Source organism: Pezoporus occidentalis, unplaced genomic scaffold (genome assembly GCF_034315485.1).
Source record: "Pezoporus occidentalis ecotype Australia unplaced genomic scaffold, CSIRO_AGI_Poc_V1 ctg41, whole genome shotgun sequence".
NCBI lineage: Eukaryota > Metazoa > Chordata > Aves > Psittaciformes > Psittacidae > Pezoporus > Pezoporus occidentalis.
Window position 1 is genome coordinate 3,072,234 of NW_026915736.1, and position 20,470 is coordinate 3,092,703.

The 20,470-nt window shown below is 37.2% G+C and overlaps 1 protein-coding gene across 2 annotated transcripts in view; it reads right to left on the reverse strand.

Annotated features, from left to right (window-relative positions):
• Window positions 1-8,092: 8,092 nt before the first annotated feature.
• BICC1 (BicC family RNA binding protein 1) overlaps window positions 8,093-20,470 on the reverse strand; it is a 115,204-nt gene continuing 102,826 nt past the window's right edge. For both annotated transcript variants that reach the window (XM_062634040.1, XM_062634041.1), the window contains 6 exons: window positions 19,989-20,028; window positions 19,123-19,277; window positions 17,074-17,230; window positions 14,411-14,571; window positions 12,427-12,526; window positions 8,093-11,005 (listed from right to left, as the gene is read on the reverse strand). In XM_062634040.1, the coding sequence (XP_062490024.1) occupies window positions 10,875-11,005; window positions 12,427-12,526; window positions 14,411-14,571; window positions 17,074-17,230; window positions 19,123-19,277; window positions 19,989-20,028 (744 nt within the window). In that variant the 3' untranslated portion in view covers window positions 8,093-10,874. The remainder of the gene's footprint in view (window positions 11,006-12,426; window positions 12,527-14,410; window positions 14,572-17,073; window positions 17,231-19,122; window positions 19,278-19,988; window positions 20,029-20,470) is intronic.

Sequence of the window (20,470 nt, forward strand, 5' to 3'; positions counted from 1 at the left end):
GGGACAGCAGACCCAAGCCCCTGCTACGAAGCACCCCATCATGAATACAACAAACTGCAAAGAGAGGGAACATGCTGCCTGGTCACAGCTGTGCCACAGGCAGCTTTACAATCAACTTGCTGCTTCTACCAGATTTTAAGAAGTAAATTACCTTTACGGGCATCCCCAGTTCACCACTCCTCCTGCCTTGCGTCACCTCTCTGCTTAATAGTGTTCCTCATTTCAGAGTGCCTCAGGCAGGAGCTTCTGGCGATGAAGCCATCTTCTCCATGCAGTACCCACAAACCCAAAGCACAATGCTGAGGAGCCTCATCCCGCCCTTATGAAGCCAGTGCCTGGGGAAGGAAGGGCTCCGGGGCAGCTTGTTATCAGCAATGGCCCCCACCTGCTCACCAGTAGCCCCTCCAGGTGCACCAACCCCATCATTCCTAAATGGCTCCCTGCAGCTGGGGCACCCTCACCTTAGTGTGTTAAACCAGCACAACTGGCCTTGGCTCCATGGCCTGCTGGTGCTGAGGTGAGGCGGAGAGGGTGGTTGCAGGCTGGAGGCAACATGGTCACCAAGACAGCACCTTCCTGTAAATGCTGTCTGGGGCTGCTCCCAAACCCACCTTGAGAAGAGGAATCTAGGATGGGCCAGGGAGTGATTTGGGGCAGGTACCCACACCCTGGGTCAGTTGCAGGGCTGAGGAGACTCTTGTGAGGAGAGGCTGGGGCTGCCTCAGGTGGGACATGGCCAGTTCCAGCAGGTTCCAGCTACCCTCAGCCCCACAAGGGTGCTTCCCAAGACAGAGATGAGGGGCAGGAAAACACTGCCTGGCCATCAGGAGCAGGGAGAGGTGGAGTCAGGACAAAAGGAAGGAGGTTGAGGTGGGCAAAGGGGGTAAAGAGGGGCTTAATTTGTCTTTGTTGCTCACCACCCAAACTTATTTGAATTGTCAATAAATGAAAGATATTTTCCCCAAGTTGAGACCATTTCACCTGTGACAGCAATCAGTAAGGTTGTCCTTAGCCTTATGTCCACCCATGAGATTTTTCACCTTATTTCACCCTGTCCTGCTGAGGTGGGTGAGTGAGAGCAGCTGGGTTGGCACCCGACACATGGCCACTACTGACCCACCACAAGGGTGCTTCTTGCCTACTTAATAATACCAATTACAGCAATAGAACCAGTGCGTAGCATTGTCCTATGAGATACCCAGCTTGGGACTGTGATCCAGACAGATTATTTGGAAGCACTGACAAAGGTGAGTAGTGAGAGGCAAGGTGAATCCGCAGAGAAGGAGCTCCACAGTGATGCTGGTGGAGAGGCACCTACACAAGGAAGCAGCAAAGCTGCACTCAGAGCTGTCTTAGGTAGCACCTGTGCTCCTGCAGCAATGTGTATCCGCTTCCAGAGGGATGCTGAAGAACTAAATGGCAACCCATGAAAAAAGTGGAAAGTAGGTTACAGACATCCCAAAACCTTTAGCAACTCATAGGGACAAAAAACCAAAAACAACAACAACAAAAAACAACAACAACAAAACCCTCAACAAAATCAAAGCATGATTTGATTGCAACCTAAGCATCTCCTTATGGAAATCCGAGGTAGGATTTAATTTAATTTCTATGGCAAATGTTAAGAAGTGGCTGGAAGTATATTCTGACTTCATCTACATTTAAAGTCAGGTTAGGGAAACCACCACTGAAACCCCTGCTAAAAACTGGCAAATCAACGACAACAAAGAGTGATTGCATTGCTGTTGTTGTCAATAATTGAAAACTTTCAAAGACTTTCTCAGTAGAGGTATGAACACTGGTCAAAAAAAGGGCTTATAACTTCACGATGAGATATTGAAAACTTTCATGAAACTCTAGCTCTCTCTCTCCAGAGCAGTGCTTTGGTTATGTTTCTTATAAGGTGCATCATGCTCCCTTTGACCATTTTCAGCTGAGATAAAGCTCCTGAAAATGCACTGTGAACCATGCAGTCGGTTTCCTCCTCTAACCATTAATCACTATCATTGCAGCTAATGAGCAATGGCAAAGCAAAGGTCTGCACTGTTTTTTGTTCCTTCAAGAGCTGTTGCAGCACCTCTTCCCAAAGTCAAATATGGAGACTTTCATCCACAGTTTTCCTAATAGCTGTTCACATTAATCTTTGACTACCTGACTTCTCACTTTGTTTATAATATGGCAATATTATACCTTGACAATGAGAAGAAAATTGTGCTGGAGAAGTTCTTCATTAGAATATTACATAATGAAAGTTGTGAATGCTGCAAAAGGAAAAAAAAACATTAACCAAGCATTCACCATAACTGGTTTCAGTTTTGGGACCCAATGAATTAAAACTTACTTATGAAGGCTTGAGTAGCCACCAGGAGATAGACCGTAACAGTTGTTTTGACAAATAACTTCTTACCAGGGGGCAGTGCATTTAACAGGAATTGAAAGAGCTCTACTTGCATCAGCTTAGCAAGAGGTAGCTTACATGGGAAAAACAAGACCTGAAAATTTATACTGTCTTGGAGTTCTGCCTTTTCATTATTAAGTGTGAAATGTGGGCATAAATCTGTTCCCTTGAGTACACAAATTCAGAGCCTGTTCATCATGAAGCACAAGCTTTTATCTCTGAGTAGGTGAACATGCAGCACCTAAAGATTTCTTACAACATATTACCAGGACTAAAAGCCTGAAGAATTTGTTTTCAAAAAAATGTAGGCAAGATTACAGTATGCACAGACAAAGGAAGTACTGCTCTACCATGGATTTCTTTTCTGTCCTTAAACACAAAACCATTGCAAAAGGAAAAGCTGACCTGGTGAAGAATTAAAGGTCAAGCAGGAAAGCTTTCAAGACCTCTTTCATATTTCTGCACACCTCCCATGTTGAATAGCACATGAAAAACACACCAGAATGTTTATCAGAAAAGTATTTGCCTTCAGGAACCGATTTGTCTCCTGCCAAATTTTGTGCACTTGGAAAATCTCAATTTGATAAAAAAAAAAAATTAAAAATTATGTAAGATGAAACACTAACTGTTATCTGGTATTGGGAAAGGAGGTGGAAAGGACAGAATCTCAATGATTCTTTGTCATAACATTCTGGGGTTTTATGTATACACACAAATTCTGAGATGTCTGTAAAATTCCACTTAAACCCAAAATAGACCAAGGGTACAAAGCCTCTCCAAAATTCAGTATCTAGTACAACCTTGAAAATACAATGCATTTTCATGTATTGATGTATCCAATTTAATGCCTGTATTATCATAAATGGTATAATCACAAAAAAATATACACTTGAAAGGGATTTGACAAACAAAACCAGAAGTAAAACATCCTGAAGCTTAGAAATTCATCACATAAGGATTAAACAGGGTGAGGACTTGAAAATATTGAGTTTCAAAGTGTTCAGACGACCAACACATCTATTTAGCCCACAAATTCTCTCATAGCTCCTGATATGAGAGGTAGAATATGTTTACACAGCAAGAAGATGCACTAGGAACGAGATCATAAGCAATTCTGGTTCAGGGTTTTCATTATGTTGTCTCTGCAGCAGCTCCAGGGCAGAGAATAACCACATATTAATATGCAGCTGAAGGGCATGGATCATTGGCCTCAGGAGAAGTATTACAGACAGATGGAAAGCAAGGAGTTCTGTTGTACTCCAATAACTAATGTTGAAGAGAAAGTGGGTGGACATTAAAGAGTCTGTCTGTGAATAATTATGTATTTATTACTGGTTACAGGAAGTGCCCTGGAGTCACTTTGTATAATAATTTTAACTGTAATAAGAACACCATGAAAAAGGACAGATGCCCCTTTATATATATATACACACATATCATACACATGAATGTATATATATAAAAAAACCAAAGTAAATAAATTATTCCTTTTCTTGTTCTTCACGAACAGCTGCCCATGTGAAAAAACTATGCCCTCATCTAAACTGGCCTTGTAATCACAATGTGCTCTTTATGTTGTGCTTAGAAATTTCATTCCTCAGTGGCCAAGGATGATCATCAGCATCTGTACCTTCACTGCCACAGTTTTTAAGTCCAACACAAAAAGCAAAGTCTGCCTGTAAATTTAAAATGCTTCAAAACTTCCCAACAGTACTTGTTTGAAACTTGACTTCTCACCAGGAAAGAGCAGAAACTCAAGCCAAGTATGGGAAAGCCAAGATCTAGGAGAGGTAGCAGACACCACCAGCAGCCAAGAAAGGCAGCTGTGCCAGAAGTGTCATTTCCAGTCTTCAGTCATGACTTTTAAATCACTATTAAAAAAAAATAAAAATCTTCAAAGCTCTCATCCACACTTACGGTTCTGGATACTCTCCACATTGACTCCTAGGAAAAGAAGTGAACATTGTGCCTGTGCAAGAAAAAAGCTCATGAAATTGCATGTAGAATCTGAAAGTTAGCCCCTTCTAGCATTTGGAGTCCAAAAGTATAATGGAAGGAAAGCACTGAGTCAACTGTGGAGCATCTGCAACCACTTTTGGTGAAGATGGAAGATAAACCACTGCTGGAGGCATGCTCAGGAGGAGCCTTCCTACATGACAGATGCATTCAGCATTCCAACTTGCTGGCTATTGTCCCCACTCAGTGCAAGGAGAAACACTGCTGGGACAGCAATTTTAATACAACTGCACAAAAATCTCTCTTGGCCAGTAGGGATTAGTTAGCTAGTTGTCTCCCATCCAGTTTCCAAACAAAAATCAAACATGTAGCAATTTCTCCTCACCGTGTTATCTTTGTACTGATATCTCGATACTGGATTACATCAAAAATATGTTACTGTACTAAAAGAACCAGTATTTTTATTAGTGAATTGACATTGCTAAGCATCCAGTGCTGCACTCATGCTATTTCAGAGTAAGGATTTTTCTGGTACCATGCAGTAGTATCTTCACACTTTCATGCTTTGGCATGAAAGTAGAGGTTTACTCTTGAGATTCTGCTGCATGGTGGAAAGACTTCTGCTAGAGGAAGAGGGTAGAGTATTTTGTTATTATCTTTTAAAAGATACATTTTTTTTTTCTTTAAAATGGATTAATTCATGGGTTCCATTCTCCTTTTCTATTAGTACATTCACATGGACCTTACAGCAAGATTTACTGTCTACTGAAGATCTCTTATGTTATCCTTAATCCCCAAATCTTACATCTTTTCCACTTCTCTTCTACATAGTTGATATATACAGTATGAGATTGCATTTTCCATGGGTGTTTTTAATTGCGGGAACCATAAAACTTAGTGCCATGTGCATTTCAGGCTTCTTCAAATCTTCTTTCACAGATGACAAACTGATTTTTATCACAGCAAAAGAGTGTAAGAACATTCACATCAATTCATGGTCCTAGGGTTATTAGTGGCAACATTATTTCTTAAAATATTCATCATTCATTGTTATAGAAGTGACAAATTTTTATTTCATTATATAATTGGTTCTTTTTCTCATATTATGTTTTGCTTTTTCCATCTGTTAGTTACTATGAAGTTGCAACACAGTTTTGGCACAAACTAGTTAATTCCCATCACAACATATTCATCTTCATATTTTCGTCAAACATCTGGAATCATTCTGCATTTCTCAGTAGAGCAAATATGGCCCAAATCTTACTCCTTAGAACAGTGGAGAAACTTGACACTAGATGATGCTTCGACTAGTGCGCAAGGTTCTGTATCTTCATAACTATCCTCATTTCCCAACATAATTCATATTTACTCTGATTCAATTCCATGCCAGAAGAACTTCATAGAATACTTCTCATAATTACAGCTGAAGATATTCTAAAGAATACTAGGAGTAACAAAATGATACATTGTCAATATACATCTATGTAACTCCAAGAATTTCAGAAAAAGTTTTCTGGACTATTTAAAAAACAAAACAAACCAACCAACCAACTTGAGAATTTGACTTTTTTTTCCTTTGAGATTGAAAACTTGCTTTTTGATGTGAAGTTATGAGTTGTTTATGCTTTTCTTTATCATTCATTTGCTGTTAAACCTTATCACAGTAAGTTAACATTCGAGTGTGTTCCTTAATACATATGTCCCTCAGTGTGCTTTATTCAAAGTGACGGGAATAAATCCTCTTAATTAACCATCAGCTCTTCTTAACAGCAGTGTCAAGATTCAAATATGGCAAAAATGACTGTTCTACAGCTTTATTTTGATTTATAAAATTTGTTTCATTGATTCATGATATCATGTAACATACTAAAACTGGTTACCCTATAAAAAGCCCCTCAGAAAGATAAAACCCAAATATTTTTAATACAATGCAAATCAAAGGAATTTTATGCTTTTCAGGTTACAATATATTCCTTGCTCACAACTACCCTGACTCAAAATAAGAGCTCATTTGTCTTTTAACCACTTGAAGCATTCTGTAAACATTCTCCCTAGCTGCCTGCATGTCCCTACAGATCTCCACTTTCAAAAAAGCTGCAAAACGCCAGTGATCCATATTGCAAAATGTTCTAGTTAATTTGTTTTTTTCTATCTTCTCAAGTCCTCCAAATGCAGCAGCTCCAAACAAAAGCCAAACTTCTCTTTTACTCAGACGTGTCTGTGACACAAAGCAAGCTGGTTCTTCAAGATTAAAAGGTAACTCCAGCAATGTCCAGACTTGTCGGGAATCAAATACTTCTTAGCTTACTTCACAGTACAAGCACATATTTCTGAACATCCTTGAGTACCACACCTTTCCTGACCAGCCAGCAAGGGTACTCATATACCTTTTGTAACCATGGTTTCCAGAGGTTTGGAAAAAAAAGTCTCCTCCACCAAGCATTTGTTTGGAGTGGGGTCAAACAGTAAGGACAGATGTCACACTTTTAACCTTTACACAGCTGGAAGAATCCATCTGTTTTGGGTATTGACAACACTTCTTCATAGACATCTTCCTCTTTAGACTGGAAATCACCAGTTTTGCTCTTCTGACTGGTAGCAGAGAGAGGTGATGAGTACCTGGATGGTGAAACCTCTTTGCCCAGAGAGCAAGCCTGTTCATGCTGTGCCATGCCAGCTGCTCAGAACGCTACTGGCACCACAAGGAGAGTGGCTATTTATCTCTGACACTCCATCACCATTGCTCCTCTTTTCCACACCATCTTTATCACTCTGCTGACTGAAGACACGAGGTGGAAGCAGTATTCTCAAAACAGTCCACAAGGGAAAGTGTCTTTTTTTTCAGACCTCTCTAATTCACTATTGCTCAGCCACCAGAAACATTACACAGTTTGCAAGTCTACCTGCCTGTGCATTTTCCACTTATATTATGCCAACGCCTTGTAAGTTGGTACTCGGTACCAGAGCCTTCAATTGTCCTCAACAGAAGAGTTTGTTGATCCCTTCCCAGACTTGTTTCTGCATCTGCACTTCTCAGTAGGTATTCAGAAAAATAACTCACAAGTTTTTAAAAGGTCAGTAAGCCAGGAATACTGTAATTTAGAGTGGAGGCCTGTGTGTATAACATAGTTAACAAAGACACATGGAATAAAGAAATGCCCGAATTCATTGAAGGAGGTAGTAAGTAATATTAAACTTGTACCACTGCAAGTCAAGGAAACAGAGAGGACTAATGTAACATTATGTACATATTACCTCAGTGTGAAAGCCTTGCCTCCCACTAAATTCTGACTGGTCACATGGCCAGCACCCCAAATAAAGAATTCCTATTGGTGTTCCTTTCTCACTTCCACACTGGCAGTGATAGTATAATGACAATTATGACAGAAAACATAACTGTCCTGCTAACTAGAACAAAACATATAGTAATGAAAATGGGAAGACCAAAGAAAGAATAAAACTCATGTAAGCCAAGCCATTAAAACCTGCTATGAATTGGACCTGGGATACTTTAGCTCCTTTCATGCTAATTTTTCAGATGTATCTCAAAAAAGCATTCTTATTTAAAAGCCAAACACACTGTATGTGATATATGAAGAACAGTAAAACACACAGAGCTTTAGCACGTGAAAGAAACATGTTGCAATTATGTCAAATACTGCTTTTTATATTTTATTAACAAAGCAAGCATCCCTGGAACTGGGTCTATATAAAAAGTATTTCATTGACCAATCAGAATACAAGGGAGTTATATAAATTTATTTTATGCAACATCGATTAGTTTTGAAAATTCCCATTTTTAATGTTTTAATTTCATCTTTTATTAAAAAAAAATCCCTAAAAAGGACACAACCCACAAAAATACAATCTGTATCTGCTCTATATTTACAGATAACTGGTCACTATTAAGGCACAGATTTAAAACTAACATTTTTATGTAGCAAGTCAAATATTTGTGCATAATATAACACTAAGGTACACTGTACTGTCATATTCCCTTTGTGGAATCAGAATAAGTGAGAAATTTTATTTTTCCAGTGTGCTCTTCTCTTGTGTGAAGCCCTATTGAGAAATAATGTTGTTAATGGGAAATTCTTCACGTTGGTATAGATGATATAAGCACTGCTCAGCAAAAGACCACATCAACTTAATACTGTAATAAAATCAGTTTCCGAGTATAGTACTGTCTGGATACATAGTATGTACTTATAAAAGACTAAAAACAAAAAAATAAATCTAAGAGTGTAAAGGGGTTTTGATGCTTTTAACTTTAGGCAAAATAAGCAAGAAGGGGTTGCAGAAAATTCTGTACAAAGTGTTGCTGAATATTTATTTCATTATTATGAAATTATTAAAAATATTTTATAAAAATAACATGACTGAATATAATTCAATTTGCAAACACTGGTCTTGCAAATGCAAACATTTAAATGACAGCTTATCTGTAAGCACATAAGTAGGCCATCTGCATGGAACTACCTACATGCTTAGGAATAAGCACAAGTGTAAGTAGTTTTAGAATTAGAAGTTGTGGCTTCCACAAGGATTTCCATGAAGTTGCTCTTACCCGTGTAACACACATACACACAAATATTTCAGAGATATGTGGATACCGACTTTTGGCATTTGAGCAGAGTAACTTTGCTGTGAACAACTGTGTGCATAGAAGATGCAGCTTTATCCATTCAGATCTGTAGGACAACTTTAAAACCACAGGAAGCTAACTGCTACTTGATCTACAGGGAAAGTCACCCAGTTATACACCATTAAGTAGATATGGCTGAAATGAGTACTGAGCAGTTATTTTTTGCTAATCACAACAAGACTTTATATTATTGCTTGATCATCTATGCCCTCAAGTAATAGTTCCTTTAAATTCCCTTTCTGTGTGCAAATTTCTCTAGACATCATTTTGTATTTTCACCTTACAAGAAAGAATAATCCATGGAAAGTGTCAAAATTAGTTTTCACACCATTTTTGCATAAAACCCAACTACTGTAATTGTTACTCTAATGCCTTCTGTTAAGAGCACTTGACAGTGGTTTATGTCCATCTCAAAAGGCTTGTACACTGAACATAAATAATACATTACAGTAGAGGTAATTCACAATATTTCTCATGGGAATGCTTTTCAACAAATTAATGCTTGGAAACTTCATATTGCATTGCAGAAAGAGGCACTTTATGAATCCCTTCATTATATCAGAATCCTTCATAAATTCATAACAAGACATTTGTAAAGACAGAAAATATTGCCAAATTATTTGGACTTTCACAGTATAAGAATGCAATACTTAGCTCTAGCCACTTATAATACGGACTCTTTCTGTTGAACATAACTTGTTTCAGAAATAGTTCATCTCTAGGGTTTCAAACACTTCTGCAGCTGATAATTACAAATCTAGATTGAACAAAACAGATGCTATTGCACCTATTTTATGTAGGTCACTTAATTGCTGCATGCATAGTCATGTAAGTAATATCTGTCATTTATTAAATGGCAACAGTGCTGTCTTGTCAAATTAGATTAGTTGTCCATTTAATCAAACTGACAGCCCAAAGCTCTAGTTTGATGAATGCCTTTCATTCTCTACCATAAATCTGCAGTAGATCAGTTTAATCTGTTATGTACTGTAGATGTATAGAATCTAAAAATAAAAGTCTGATATAAATAAGCGTCCTTTAGTGGCAGGGTACTAAAAATAGCCCTTTTCTTTGAGACAACCATTAAAAACAGTTTTTAGCATAACAGGTAGCAGTTAAATATGATGACTACAAAGGGTTAATATTGCAAAGTCCATTTTGGTCTTTCATTGCATCTCTTACAGTGAGTATTATTGCAAGCAGCATTACACTGCTTCATAACAGCATAATAGGACTGGTCCACTACCAAGTGGTTTGATTTTGGAACAATCTCTTCAGGTAACTACTGGGAGACAGACAGAAGGGAAAAATCTGGAGAAGAACCAGTTTCTAGTACCATTATAGTGAGATGTGACTTAATGTAGGAACACCTGAAAAAAATTCGATTAGTGCCAATATAAAAATTGATATGGAAATGAAAGAAGTAGATTTCCACAGGACAAGAAATCAGAACATGTAAAGTGCAGAAAGACCTCAATAATTATTTTAAGCAGTACCAGAAAAATCCATCTTGATAAAACCAAAATCTATGCTCTCTGGCATCCCAGCTCTTCATTTTTCCTTCATTCAACAAGGTAAAAATTCAGTGCATACATTATAGTTATAGGTAATAAAATACTAAACAAAGAACCCTATATTATTATTATTGCAAATTCTGTCCAATCTACATGAGTAACAAGTAACCCACATTTGGTGTTTGAAAGACAACAGACAAAATGTGTTTTCTCTGTTCTTTTGGCACAGAACTGTGCAGACAAAATGCTTTGGTCCTTGACACCCAAACTCCCAAAGTGCAGAGGTGGTGTGCAGTGAAGGCTGTCCACAGGATTGCCATGCCCATCTTTACAGCTGACTTTCTGAGCCACAATTTAACTGCTACCAGCGACCGCTGACACTAGCAATGTCCGAATGATACTGACGCGGTAGTCTTCCACTAGCTCCACCTTCCAGGAATGAGGCACGTATATTTGATGGGTCAAAGAGCTTTCTTCGGTTTTTATTCAGTTCTATAAAGGTCACACACACACAAAAAGCTCTCATCAGAAATGAATTTTAATATTTTGATCTAAGCCAAAACCAAACTTTCTGTTTAAACAAGATATTTCAGGCAGAACAGTAGGAACTGAAGATTTCTGAAGTCCTCGTTCAATTTAATAAGTTCAACAGCATAGCAAGAGTGCCAGCTTAAGCTGCTTGGGATGCACCTCTATTTGGTGCAATTCTCATTTGGCACTGATACAGTGTGGAGTAGATAATATTTTGCAGCATTGCTTTAGATCAAATTGATCTGACTAAAACACTTTAAAAAGGTTCTGTTATAGTATTCAAAGGCTGCAATCCTCCTGAAGAGGCACACAGACCATATGGCTGCAGCACAACCATGTGATGTAAACTGAGGTGACAGAAAAGCTTTTTAGCATCTTGTTTATTTCACAAAGCACAATTCTTTATTTTAACAACACTAGAAAAATGTTTTAATAAGGACTGCTAGAAAAAAAAACAGATGCTCACCTCTCACGCACACATGCACCCTAAGCTTGTATTAGCAATCGTTCATCCAAAATGTTTTTCCCTTTCCCCACTTTTCTATTCTTGTAAACAAGCTCCATGATAAACAGAAATCATTGAAAGATTACATAATTTTCATGATTGCTATTGAACTACATACTTTGTATTTTAAGCTCTTTATGCCACTATTTTAAACTTATTAAAAATCTTCACTAACAGCATCAGTAGGAGACGCAACTGGGAGAAAAGTGATCTAGTGTTACAATGAAGTATCCGGAAAATTCTTCCTCTGCTACAGATTCGTTGCCTATACAATGATGACAGAGCACTTCTACATAATATGAATCTCATCCTATCTATTATAACTGGGAAAAAAGTCTAGTTATGCATTGCTTAAATTTACAAAACCAAGCAAAAAAAAAAAATCAACCCCCAAAAACCCTAAAACCAAAACCAAAGACCCCACCCAATCAGGCTGTTTTTCCCAGTAAGATGATTACTCTGGTAATCAATAAAGCTTAAAAATGCCAGCCCTGAGTGATATCCAGTGCCACCGAGACTCTGCAGAGCCTGTAATCCCAGAGCTTCTGCAACCTATAGTTTTGGGACATAAAACAAAGTTCACAATCTGCTGTGAAACAAACTTTCTACCAAGGTCTAACTTTAGAAGGGGACATAGGACTATGCAACTGAAATATTACTGAAATCTTACAATTCTTACTGAAATTTTATTATTGGTAATGTGAAAGCTCTATGTAATGTGGTTTTAAGCACCTTCTGATGAGGGTCAAGCCAAAATGACCTCTGTGCACTAGACTCTTATTTTTCAGTCTTTCCAAGATCCTTTGCCAACGATAAACACACAACTCAGGTGAAAAGAATACAAGCAATACTTAAAACCAATGAATGTGTTATTTACCAGAGATTGCAAGCAGCATTTTTCTTCTGGCACCAAAAGTGGTAATTCCCAACTCTTTCAAATCTTGGTCAGTAAGAGTAAGGAATGTCTGCAGATCAATCTAGAGTAAAAAGAAATACGAAAATTATGCAAAACAAGTCTCTCCTCAAAAGTAGTAAGCCATAAATGTGGTTCAGAATACTTTCAGGTTTTTTCCTACTGCATTTTACAGTTTCTTTGCCAACTTTTTCTTTGCATGTATACTGCAGTCGTTGCTTTCTAGTGGCTTCTTCACGTAGTTACTCAATTTGCGACTCCACACTTCTGGCAGATAAAAAGAAACTAAAAAGTGAGCAGTTTAAGAAAAGCACTGAAGATCAATTAATGTTTTTTCGCTGTGACTTGAGATTTCAAGTGTTCACAACAATTGCTACAACGTACCTGGGAATAGCCAGGTATGTGTGCCTGTAGATATGGTAGGTGCTTGAGACTATAGTAGGTTAGCAGAGAGGATGACTGCTCAACTACTGGTGACACAGTTGAGTTACAGCACCAAGTGTTCCAAAGTGCATGCCAACCATGTATGTTACGAGTTTTTGCAAAAAAAAAACAAAACAAAACAAAACAAAAAACCAATTCAGAAACATAATAGAAAATTCACTCTGGCCAAACTACTTGACTCATCTCACATGTAATCAGCAACTCTTGTGGTAAGAAAAACCAAAACAAAAAAACACCTATCAAACAAAAGCCATCATGTGTTAGAAATCAACTGACATCTCGCCTTTTTACAACAGTGGCTAAGATGACAGGAAAGGATTAATGATTGGACAATATGGGTATTATGGAAAATGCAAGGGTGAAAGAAGATAAACCTGATGATTCATACACAGAATTGAGACACAGCTGGATTTGTTCAGATTGAAGATTGACCCCACAGCACTTAAGCAGCATGATTAGAGACAGGAAACGCTAGCAGGAAACTGCCCCCAGGCTGAGACAGCAGCAATACACTTGAGTGGACTCAGGACAATTCTGTAAGAGCATATACATAAGTGACTTAGTGTGCATGAGAAGGTACAAGCTTGCTTCATGTCTATCCCTAAAATAGCTTAGTACACACTTGAATGTGCCCTGGTGTGCAGACTTTTTGTCTCATGGAAGCAAATCTGAAGCTAAATACTGACACACCAAAGCAGCTCAAGCAATACAAATAGAAGATCCTCTTGGAGTTTGCACTTCATGAACATGTTCATGGCTCTCAATGACATGTTAATCCGTACAAAAAACAACTTTGTGTGGTCTGTTAGGAAAAAACACAGGTGAAAATATGAGACCAGAAACTGGTGCACACCCCACTGCTGATAAAGGTGCAAAAAGCAGACATACAGGTCCAGAACACGGGAATATGCCAAATCTAACTATGGTCCTCCCCCTGTACAACATGAGATATGGACACAACCCACACAGACCTCTGTTTTGCTCCTTAGTAGACCCCATTCTAGCAGTGTGACACATACACTTCCTACATACAACAGTGCTTTCAGAACAAGATCAGGGACTCTACATCTAAGCCTGCAAGTCTTGTGGCTGGGCTTGCTGTACTTTTGTGACACAATTGAATTTGTCACTGGCATAAATTATCTGCAGATAACCAAGTTGACTCTAGCTATATTGTATTCTGCGGATATGAAATACTATCACTTTGACTAAATTGAAATTAGTTGGTGCAGAGGAGGAAATCACACAGGTGACTGACCATATCTCTCAGTTGGGAGCGGAAGCCAACTGTGGAAGTCAAAGTCAGTCAACTGGCACACAGGGAAAGTTTATAGTACTCATGTCCAGGCTGTCTGTCTGGAAATTGAAAGATGTATGATACAGCTTTGAAAGAACAGCTCATGAGAATGCTGTCACAAAGGAGACTTCTTAGTGTCTTTGGTCAAGAGAATACTGCTGGAAAATATACTACAAACACAAAGGTGTCTTTTGAATGAACACTAACCTCTTGCTGTTGGAATACATCTGTGTATTTGCCCAAGCCAAGTTTGCTGAACAGCTCAGGCAGATCAGATCCCTTGAACAAACTGTTCAGGTTACAGCCATTGCTTCCTGTCAGCGAGGAAATGCAGTCCATGTAATTACTGCTACTGAGATAGTGTTCAGCTGAAAGAGAAGAAGTGCAATTTAAGACACATCACAGAAGTGCACAATTTTCTGTCATATCAATACTGTATTCAGTTAGATCTTTAAATGGACAAAACATTTAAATGTTTATTATTCAGAAAAAAAGCCTCTCAGTGGTCTGAGAGAACAAACAGCATAAGGCAAAGTTTTTGTTTTCTATGAAAAGATAATCAGGTAAGTCTTTTAAGCAATAAAATCACATTATTAAAATGTCACACGGATACAAGTCAGGAACCCATATAGGGGAAAGAACTGCAAGAGATGCTGTTGCTTTTCCTCTTGTTAAGGCCTCTCCTCTTTTCTGGTGAATATTTTGGAAAACACCACTGCACACAAATGCAACCAGACCTTTTTGGTCTGGATGAAGAGAAAACCATGCCGGAGCAATTCCTGGTAAAGGAGCTACATAGCAGCTACATCATTTGGCTAGCATTTTAGTATAATACAGACAAAAATAATAAATGCAATAGTTTTATAAAAGACTAAAACTAGAAATAGGATCACCATATAAACTTAAATTGCATGTCTAAAAGGTACATCTTCAAAAAAAAAAGTTTCCTCAAAAACCCCAAGAAACCTGATTTAGCAGTGCAATCCCTTTCCTAGGTGTGTACATACTGATAGTACACAAACACATAGTTCTTAATTATTTTTCCTCATGCTGTAACAAAAGGATAGCTGCCAGGGAGTGTATCAGGCATTTGTGCAAATGGGGCTGCTGTGAGTGCTCCCTCTGTCATTACAGACACAAGAAAGAACAACAGTGGATACATAAGAGGCTTGCAGGAGGCAGAGGATACTTTCCCAGGTGAGTAAAATTAAGATTGCCCCAGAGACTTCGGCTATGGCCTTCACTATCAAGCACTAACAAGATGTGAAAACCACCACTTTTTCCCAAGTGGTTATGCTACATTTCTTATTTTCTGGGCAGAAACTGGATACAAGCATTTGGGATAAGATTTACAGAGTTTGGAGAATTTCTATCAACCTTAGTTCCATTTTGGAAAAAGTTTTAAAATACAGTTAGCCATTCAATGTTGAAAATGTGAACATTAAGTTTGAGAAATGAAGCAATAACTAAAATGACTTTTTAGACTTTAAACAGCATTGTTTCACTTTTTCTGCTATCACATTAAGATAATAACAAAAAAGCCCAAACAGAAATTCAGGGCAGACAATACAAGGTCATGTATTGAAAACTGAATATTAAGAACTACTTCTTACTGGTGCACTCAGGAAGCTGTATTTTAAAACAAAGACATTCAACATTATTATGCAACTGTGGCAATGAAGACTTACATTTTAGTACCCTGGCACCTATACATTAAGGTAAATACATTTGTATGAGAAACTCATGGCTATTTCTTTTGTCCCTCCTCCATGCATTTCATACTCTGGGAAAGCTACAGCTGCTATAGAACTCCTTCCCCTACAGCAAATGTATTCACTTTTCTAATTTTCTTCTAATGCATATGTAAATACATTTTTAATCCTTATTTATTTTGATTAACCTAGAGCTTCTATTTTTGTCCAATTAATCTGGAAGCCCCAATGGATCGATTTCAAATAAACATTTTATCTCTTTTGTTCTGAGGTATGCAGAATATGGTATGCAGCCATTCATAGCTGAACTAATATGTTATTATTCCTGATTTTAAAAAGCAAGTATACTAACTATGAATATTTTCTCTAATTGAAGCTATCTTTTCTTTGGATGTCCACTTTATACTATCTGTGTACTTTGCAGCTAATCTCACCTTTAGGTTTAATTCACATTTGTAAGAAAAATAATAAAAAAGGAAAAACATCCATAGTAATTATTTCCCCATAGTGCACTCAGTATAGTCCAGTATTCTCTACCTCCATTTCTCTCTTTCAGAAAGGTATATATTTAGGCTTTTTTAAAAAAAAAAAAATATTCAAAAAAGTCAACTGAAGTAAAAATTTAAGTTTCAATTATTTAAAAAGTAATTACAAAATTTATAGCCTATGACCACACAAACCAGTGTTTAAAATAATGTGCTAGGCCATGCCAAACATATGGATAGTCTTTTTTTATCACCATAAAGAGAATTATGCTTTAAAATTCAGTGTCAGCACAGATTACGACTTCACCAGGGAGCAGCAAATAGCCCAGTAAAGACCTACCTGTTGTATTGGTAACAGAACAATGATAGTCTAGAAATAAGCTTTTATATAGGTCTGTTTTCAGTAAGCTTTGAAAATCCCTTTCCAAGACAGCAAATAGCTTTCAGCAAGCATGTCTTAACATTTAAAGGACTTCCTTAAAAGTTTTCCTTTGGACCATTATTTGTATATCATGTTATATAATCCTGCATATGCTTTCACTTTTCAATTTGTAAAACTAGTTTACTTCATAGTAGTTGGAAATTTGAATCCCTAGCGATGCCAAGAAACATTCAACTAGATATTCATTGATATCAATATGATTTTTTTTTAATAAGATGTTAAGAAATTAACCTGATTTATTTTGTTTTCGCTTGGGGCTGCCAATTGAAGAGACAAATTCATTATGAGCTGCGGGTCCAAGACCATTATGGTCTCTCCAGTTATCAGATTCACTGCCATTTCCCAGGTGCTCCCGACTGTTGGACCGAGAGAGAGATATTGACGAACCCTGCAATTCACAAAAACAGAATTTGGGCAGTAAACAAAAGTTTCATTGTGACTCAGATGTTTTCTTTGAAGCAGCTTAGTTAAAAAAATCCAGCCTTTAATACTTGCAAACATTCTTTTGGCAGTTGATCAATAGCCAAATAATCACAAACTGGACACAAAAACAGCAGGTGCACTTAAAACATTTGCAGTTTACAGATTTTAAGCAGAAGTTATTTAAAGACCATGCTTCAAAATAATTTGCTCAGTATTTCCAAGTTTGTTTCCAAAACATTCCATCCTATCAAATTCCCACACAAATTCTAGACAAAGCAGTCTACCAACTACACCCCTTCAGAGGGAAGAGAACACAATAGAATATCTATCTGAAGGCAACTGGATCAAGTACACAATAATTGACAAAACTACTGTACGCAGTACAACAACAATTTCACACTGGTTTGTAAATTCAGATTATTTTTTAACACATTTTAATATTCTTATAAAGTATTAATTATCAGTTCTGAATGTTCCAAAATAAGGGAATTGTATTCCCTGACAGCAGCTTTTAACTATGGAATTGGGTGGGAACATACCCGAAAGGAGATTAACATTATTGATACCACACACTTACATGAGTTAAAATTGTGTAACCAAATGAGCAAGTTAATTTTATACACTTGCATCAGATTCCAATTTAAAAAAAAAAAAAAAAAGCACAACTTAGGAGGCAGCAATCTTCTCTGCTATTCAGGAAAATTGACACCACTGAAGTAGAGAAGGCAAAAGCTCCTTATCATTGCCAAGACCTGAAGATGTGAGCTATGTTTTTTACAACTCAACAAATGAAGAAAAGCAGGAATTGACTACAAGTCTTACAGAAGACCATCACGGTCTGGGGGAAAACCCCACCCCAAGTCAGTCAGTATAGAAAAGCATGTAAAATTAAAATAAAAAAACAAACAAACAAAACCCCACAATGATTCACAGATTTTGGTTTTAGCTTTTTCTCTCCCCCTGGTTACTCCTGAAACCTCATTATATATACTTAAATAATTTGCATATATTATGTGTATTCAAACCTATTACATATAGTTGAATGACAAAAAAATCAGATGTCAAATGGGGAACACCAAGGCATAGTGTTAATATGGTTGAATATTTCTTTTGCATTAAAAGTTAGATACATCCTAGAGAAGAGTTGTATGAAGTCCCATTCCTGAAGAAACATACTATTTACATTTTATGTAAGTAGGACAGAAGAAAAAGGTGTCTCTATGGATCTGGGAAAGATTGCAGCAAGTAAAAGCACCATAAAGCAATTCAGAGCGCCTTTGAAAAAGAAAGTAAGAAATTTCCTGCAAGATTCCTATGGTGGCACTCTAGAGAGACTTGCTGGACCTGTGGCTGCCTTCTCTCTCTGAAATTTCTGGGCCCAGTGAATAGTGCAAACAGAGAAAACTCTTCCACTTCAACAGCTTTATCAACAGAAAATAAGATGAGCTACACCCATTTCTTATGCTAACATTCTGCTCCATCATGCAGTGATTCACATTATATAGTTTATCTATATATACACAATGTTTTAATTAGGTTACAAAATTTCTACCACTTGTCTACAACAATTGAGACATTTGGTCCTATATGTTGTTTTAAGTTTCTGTAAAAAAATATTATCAGGAGCAGACTCTTAATAAAGCTAGTGTAAGACTTAAAAAGCAGACATAATTGTGTGTTGAGCTGAATGCGCTAGATATGCCTTAATATTTACATAACAAACATTTTTCACTTACAAAGAAGAAAGCTAAAAATCCTATCTGCAAGACTTGTTTTTAAAAAAGTTAGATATCTCTCAAGAGAAACAACTGGATCATTCACTTGAAGTAAATTTCCACTCAGTATAGTTTTTTATACCTCATATGTAGTTGTCATAGATGGCTTGTAAGATACATGATTCGCTCTTCTTAGTTCCTTGATAGTTTCTGCAGGCATAGATTTAGAGAACCCCAAACCACTCCACGTATTTGTTGGAGTCCTCACTTCTGTTACAACAGGCTTCTTCAACATAGCTAAAATAAAAAAAAAAAAGAGACAAATTAGTAAATCTCAACCTTAAAAAAGGTACTGAGACGATCATCCCAAAGTCACGTATGTAAACGGACTTCAATCCACCAAAGAGTAAATTCTAAAAACTTCCACCTGCTACAGCTAAAAACTTCCACAGCTTGAATCCTATCCTTAAGGCAATTTATTCTGTGAGACGACAGTTAAACCCCATAGGGCTGCAAGGAAGCCAAATGAATTATCTGTTTCAAAAAGGGGAGTTCCCAGTTTTATTTTGGACCAAAGCTATGGTTAAGTCCCTTACCAATTTTGTAACTGAATTTATCCCTGACATAAGGAGTAACTTTGGCAATATGACAAACATCTTAAAACTTAATTTGCATCCAAATAAAATCAAATATTACAGCTATGAGGCTTCTGGAAAAAAAAACAACAAAAAAAAACAAAAAAAAATCCCAAACCCACAAAAACAAAAACAAACCCCAATCCTAACATAGATCATTTCCATATGGATACACTTGCACAGAGAGCATTCCATCCACAAGTTTTTACTGTATTTTATACTATGTTGGCATTAAGAAACTTTTGAAAACATGAAAACTGTAACACAAATGTAAGCTTGAGATTTGCTTAATAATCTATTGCAAAACTGAAAATTCAGAAAATTCTTGCAGCCATGTACTAAACTTTTCAGAAGTCACTGTTCATCCACATACCTTTGGTTGCTAGTAGCTTCTTCTGTTCATAGTCAAATGCCTAGAAAGTAAACATGCAGAAGACACCTTAATTGCCATTCTGAATAAATGTCATTCCAGTACTCAGATCTTGTAAAAACATAGGTTTTGAAAGTGGCCAATGAATATACCTAGGAGAAATCTGAAGTACTACAACAATAATTTGACAGTAGTCCTGTTAGAGCCTTAGTAAAAGTGTTCACTCAACAATAGGTAACAGATTTTAATTAACTATCTATCTGATATCCATTTGAGTGAGGCTGCAGCAGTATTTACAAACTTTTTAGGCAGAATTTTGCTTTGATTTTTTTTTAGTAAGACATTTTCCAAGCATATTTCCCCTTCCTTGATCATCTGGTCTTAGCATTTTGTTTTGGGTTCAGCAGTAGCAGTTATTTTTCTCCTTCTTGGTAGCTGGTGCAGTGCAGTGTTTTGACTTTCGGCGTGGGAACAGAGCTGATAAC